This window comes from Stegastes partitus, unplaced genomic scaffold (assembly GCF_000690725.1).
Source record: "Stegastes partitus isolate 25-593 unplaced genomic scaffold, Stegastes_partitus-1.0.2 Scaffold1350, whole genome shotgun sequence".
Lineage (NCBI taxonomy): Eukaryota > Metazoa > Chordata > Actinopteri > Pomacentridae > Stegastes > Stegastes partitus.
The window spans coordinates 107,159-112,976 of NW_007579081.1; the positions used below are offsets into that span (position 1 = coordinate 107,159).

The 5,818-nt window shown below is 44.0% G+C and overlaps 1 protein-coding gene across 1 annotated transcript in view; it reads left to right on the forward strand.

The window, feature by feature from the left end:
* Nucleotides 1-5,818, forward strand: part of atp6v0a2a (ATPase H+ transporting V0 subunit a2a) — a 13,336-nt gene that overhangs the window by 5,696 nt on the left and 1,822 nt on the right. Inside the window, exons 10-19 of the mRNA XM_008298783.1 lie at nt 1,562-1,712; nt 1,810-1,949; nt 2,043-2,200; nt 2,297-2,387; nt 2,468-2,586; nt 4,344-4,554; nt 4,649-4,768; nt 4,852-4,968; nt 5,249-5,366; nt 5,471-5,642. Of these exons, the coding sequence (XP_008297005.1) occupies nt 1,562-1,712; nt 1,810-1,949; nt 2,043-2,200; nt 2,297-2,387; nt 2,468-2,586; nt 4,344-4,554; nt 4,649-4,768; nt 4,852-4,968; nt 5,249-5,366; nt 5,471-5,642 (1,397 nt within the window). The remainder of the gene's footprint in view (nt 1-1,561; nt 1,713-1,809; nt 1,950-2,042; nt 2,201-2,296; nt 2,388-2,467; nt 2,587-4,343; nt 4,555-4,648; nt 4,769-4,851; nt 4,969-5,248; nt 5,367-5,470; nt 5,643-5,818) is intronic.

Below are 5,818 nucleotides of genomic sequence, written 5' to 3' on the forward strand. Positions count from 1 at the left end.
TAGAGACAGACAACCAAGCACACTCACATTAACACCTACGGACAATTTAGAATCACCAATTAACCTCAACGTGTTTTTGGACTGTGTGGGAAGAAGCCGGAGAACCTGGAGAGAACCCACGCTGCACGGGGAGAACATGTAAAATCCCAGGTGTCCTCACCGGGACGCAAACTGGTGACGTTCTTGCTACAAGGCAACAGTGCTAACCACCGAGTCACCTTGCAGCCCCATCACCATCATGAAAACACCGAATAAGGGAATATCTTTAGCAAGAATGATGTTCAGTCCCTCCAGTAGAGTCCAGAGACTAGGAGAATCAATGCTATGGAAGTTGTTCTGGCAGCTCTTTGTGGCCCGACATCTTACTAAGACGTTTCATGTTGGTTTTTCTTTTAATATGTTACCTGTTGGTATGTGCCCTCATAAAGTCAAAGCAAAATTTTAACTTCACTAAATGATAAATCACCCACTCGTCCTTCTATTGTCTGATTATGGAAGTCTGCAACCTGCCATAATACTGATAATAGCAGCTACATTGCACTAGAACATTGTTCTGTGTCGTGAAAATGCTTTTAACTGCAGCTGCAGCTGTGTTTGGGGAGCGAGTGGTTTAGCAGCACATGACTCCCTGAGATTATTCAGTTTACCTGCAAATAGTGCTCAGAATCCTAATAACTGCTTTAATGTCTCAACATAATCTGGCTCTACTTTATCTCTGAGATCTTTCTTCCTGCTAATTCCTGCACCAAATCTTAAAAACTGAGGCTTTTAATGTTTTGCTCCACACGAACAAAGAGACATCTTATAATCTTTTCCTAATTTAATGTACATTATAGTCGTATTTTATGGCTCTGTATTTTGTGTGCAGTCATGATGCACCTTGCAGCTCTGCAAAGAGAAAGAAATAATTAAACAATAAAGATAGTCAACTTAGCTTCTCAGTCACGAAAGCAAAGCAGGCTCTCAAAACACAGAAACACCGATATTTCTGGTTGGATTTTTTTTGGAAGGCAAAATCCTGTTTGTGATTCATTGCATGGCTTCAGTAGCTAATTATATTTATGGGTAAACTCTGTTCAGGGTGTTTTACTGTTCTGAGATGGTTGTAATATTCATTGTTGGCCTCCGAATTGAATTTAAATGACTTATCAGCTGTTGAGCGCTGAAAAGATCTGTTTTTAATTCTTCCCATTGTCTCCACACTGGCAGCAGGCCTTTTGGATGACTCCCTGTCCTTCACCACTTGTTTTGTTTTTTAGTTTTGTTTTTTTTTGGCATTATTAGCAGCAGCGTTTGTTTCTGCTACAGTGTGCATCAATGGGATTTCTCTCCTCCTTCGCTGTACAGTATGTGCCAGGAATTCCTCCTGAATCATGCTGCATAATTGATTGTTTTCAGATAAAATTTATCAATTAGAATTCACTAGATCATGATTCCTAGACATGAACTAGAGTGTAAAGTTTAATGCCAGAAGAATATCAAATGGTCCCTTTAAGTTCAACACCAGGTCCATTTTAGAGTAATCCTTCACTTTATTTCTATATCCGTCCTTTGCTATCAGAGAAAAGGTGACGCCACCGTGCCCTCCTTTGTGAACCGCATCCCAAGCACTGACACTCCACCTACGCTGCTAAGAACCAACAAGTTCACATCTGGTTTTCAGAGTATTGTGGAGGCTTACGGGGTGGGGGACTATCGCGAGGTAAGCCCAGGTAAGAGCTCACACTGTGTCCTGCAAATTCCAGTAAAGTCCGATCTTTGATTGCTTTGGAGAACTTTTCATTCCTCGCTGTGCTTCCTCGCTGGCAGCTCCCTACACCATCATCACGTTCCCCTTCCTCTTTGCCGTGATGTTCGGCGACCTCGGCCACGGCACGGTAATGAGTCTCTTCGCCCTGTGGATGGTGCTGACGGAAAAAAAGCAGAAGAAGAAACGTTCCAGTAATGAGGTGGGAATGAGTTGTTACTGTCACCCCTAATGCAGCCAGAGGTGGATTATCGTAAATGAGTTTTTGGCTGATGCTCCTTTCTGCTGCTCTCAGATATGGACGACATTTTTCAACGGGCGCTACATCATCCTGATGATGGGGCTCTTTTCTGTCTACACCGGACTCATTTACAACGACTGCTTCTCCAAGTCTCTCAATATATTCGGCTCTGGCTGGAGCGTCAAAGCTATGTTCACAAACCAGCAGTGGACGTGAGTCATCGGTGCAAACACACACACAAACACACACACAGCGCATTTGGTGTTTTAGTGTTCGTCTAATTTATTCACATCTTTTCCACATGGCAGAAACAAAACACTCCAAACAAACGCTTTGCTCACGTTAGACCCGAACGTCAGCGGCGTTTTCAGCGGACCATACCCGTTTGGCATCGATCCGGTGAGTAACTGCACTCAGACGTTACGGTCGAGCTATAACCGAGTCATTTTCACTGAGATGCTTTTTCAATAATCCATCAGATATGGAACATGGCAGTGAACCGGCTGTCCTTCCTCAACTCTTACAAGATGAAGATGTCGGTTGTCATCGGGGTCATCCACATGAGCTTCGGAGTGGTGCTGAGCGTCTTCAACCACTTGTGAGTGACCTGAGACGTCAGTTTAACTCATTTACCTGCAGCATTGACGTCCATTAGCAGCAGGAATCAACATGGGCACCCGATGAAAGGGAATTTGAGAGCAATACATAGATAGATATATTATTAGTCTGTGTGTTGTGATCGGAATTTATGCCTCTGAACTGCCCAGCAGGCTGCACTGACGAACCACCATTAATGGCTCTAATGAATGTTAATGAACTCTGTTACTTTGTGGGATCTTTTGGCTTTGAGCTGCTGTGAAGTGAAAAACATGCAGCTGATGATATAGTAGAGCCTCGCCCGTCATAGTTAAAAGACACGGCTGGTTAATGACATTAAAAGACCAAAACCAGTAATGAAAGCTTTTTACTAACACGTGTTTTCTATCTGGTATTAAAAACTCACAAATGTGCCACACTTCTTCTTCCTCCAGCTATGAACCTGAGCACTGTCGATCATTTATATTCGATCACATTCACAGTCCTGCTGCCATATAATTCGTCAATGCCTCGAATCTGCAGCGGAAAACGTTCCCCAACAAAAACAGTTGGTTCCCGTTTTAAGAGGCATTTGCAAAAAAACACAACGTGCACTTTCAGGAAATTATTAAGCCTTTTAAGGATCCATTTATGTCTTTAGTAGGAACCAGTAGAGAGAAAAATCAGATCATGTGGGCAACATAAAACGCACTGAGACACGGACCAACACATTATCGGTTTTAATCTTTTGAGTATAACAACAATACAGATTATCAACAGCGTTTGTTTTCCCAGCAGCTGTCAAACATGCATTGCAATGTAATCAGAGACCACAGCTCATTTCTGTATCTTTGTCCAGTTGGTACACTTTACATTGATTCCAGTGCATTGGTGTTGTACAATTTTACAACATTAATGACTTCTTAGTTTGTGCAGAATGTGAACAGTTGAAATTAAAAGTGTTGTGATCGTCTCAAATGGTTGAAAATGTCATTTTGTATGAATTGAGTGACACAATCTATTATTCATCCTCCACCCTATCAGCAGAAAGCATTGCAAAAATGAAGTAGGTTTAGTAGAAGCCAAAAAAAATGATTTCCTTGAAACTCATGGTCCTTGAAAAACCCTCTCTAGGGCGTGGAAGAAAGAGGCACAGGTTTACAGCCAAAGACCTGCAGGAGAAAGTGATGGAATTGTAAATAAAAGTATCAGTGCAGACTAAAACAAGAACTACTTCAGGTTGTTTTAAACCGAAAAAGCTCATTAAAGTTGACTTAAATATGCAAGAAAATGTGGATCAGGCTGTAGAGTTTTGTTCATGTGTTTGATGGAGTGGTGAGACTAAATAGGATCTAAAGGGGGAGGCCTGTACGACCACATCATCCCATCAGACGTGTCGAAGTTCAACATCATGACAGCGATCCAAAGCATGTGTCCAAGCCACGTAAATCTTTGGTCAGGGATAATTCCTGGAATATCCTCAGTTTCTGGATTTTGCTCCCATTAAAAATCATCTTTACGTGGATTTAAATAAGTAGCAGCAGCTCAGAGATCAAAGAATATTAACAAGTTGTGCTACAATAACAAATCACCCACCAGTGATGATGCAATATTGGCAATACGGCACCATGATAGTCTTGTCTCTGTGCCAATATTCCATTCAAAGGCTTCTTCTCATGTCTTATCTCTCAACAATTCCCCATTGTTTGTATGAGCACTAAAGGATCCAGACATTATATCTCTACCTTATCATCATCTTTATTTCCATTTTCCCTTCAGGCACTTCCGACAGAAATTCAACGTCTATCTGCTGTTTCTTCCCGAGCTGCTCTTCCTGCTTTGTCTCTTCGGCTACCTGGTCTTCATGATTTTCTACAAGTGGTTGGCATTCGGAGCACGAGACTCCAGCCAGGCTCCCAGCATCCTCATCCACTTCATCAACATGTTTGTCATGCAGGGGAAGGACATCACTCCTCTCTACCCGGGACAGGTACGTGCCGACGACCGGGGATCGCATCTGCTAATCAGGCGTGTTCTGAACCTCGCAGAAGCATGAAATTAATCGTGTTACCTTGCCGCCACAGATGGGGCTGCAGATTTTCCTCGTCGTGATAGCTCTGCTGTCGGTTCCCGTTCTGCTGTTAGGAAAACCTCTGTACTTGTATTGGCTGTACCGTGGAGGCAAAGGCCTGCGCAGACGTAGAGTAAGTCGAGTCCAGGCTCCTGCAAGTGTCTGATTCTGCTTCACTTTGTCAGGACTGAAAATAATTTTGTTGCCTCACCTCAGGGTTATGAGAGGGTGAGGCGCGTAAGCGAGGATGACAACTCCACAGCTCCGTCCTATGAGGATGACGAGGAGGAAGGACTTGATGAGGTGACAAACAGAGAAGCTCTTCCCAAAGAGGTGAGAGAACAGTGACCTCCAAAGCTGTGTGCATGTCGCCAAACTGTAAACGGTATTTGTGACATTTCGAAGTGTGCGCAACATGTGATGTGCTGCTTTAGGAAATAGAAAGTAGGGCAACAGAAAAGAGTCGACTGTGGAGCTGAATCAGTGTCATGTGAGCAGCATGATTACAGAAACACTGCTTTGCTTTATTAAAACAGCCCGTCCAGATTATCCTAATTTCATTTTCAGCAGTACGAATTAAGTGTGATGTGTTTTTTTTGGAACTGTTTTGCAGTTTGACTTTGCGGATGTGCTCCTGCACCAGGCCATTCACACCATAGAGTACTGCCTGGGCTGCATTTCCAACACTGCGTCCTACCTGCGTCTCTGGGCGCTCAGCTTGGCTCACGCCCGTAAGTTCAGTGCGAGCGATCCCTGAGCTGCCTGCACCTCTTTGTCCCTGCTGACTTTGCACCACGTTGCATCTGACACACTTTCATCTCTGTGGTGGTTTCAGAGCTCTCGGAGGTGCTGTGGGCCATGGTGATGCGCCTGGGTCTCAGGGTCACCACAAAAGTCGGAGTCGTGTTTTTGGTCCCCGTGTTCGGCCTCTTCGCCACGCTCACCGTCTCCATCCTGCTAGTCATGGAGGGCCTGTCGGCGTTCCTGCACGCTCTCCGACTGCACTGGTGGGTCACTGGTCCAACTGGTCCAACTGGTCCAGTCCTTCATAGTCAGTAATACTGTGATGTAAAGCTCCGTATTGTCTAAAACTGCAGCAATCACAATGTCATGGAGCTCAACCTTCTACTATGCAAAGCAGCATTAAACTTCTGATATATGATAATCTGGGGCTGCAAGGTGG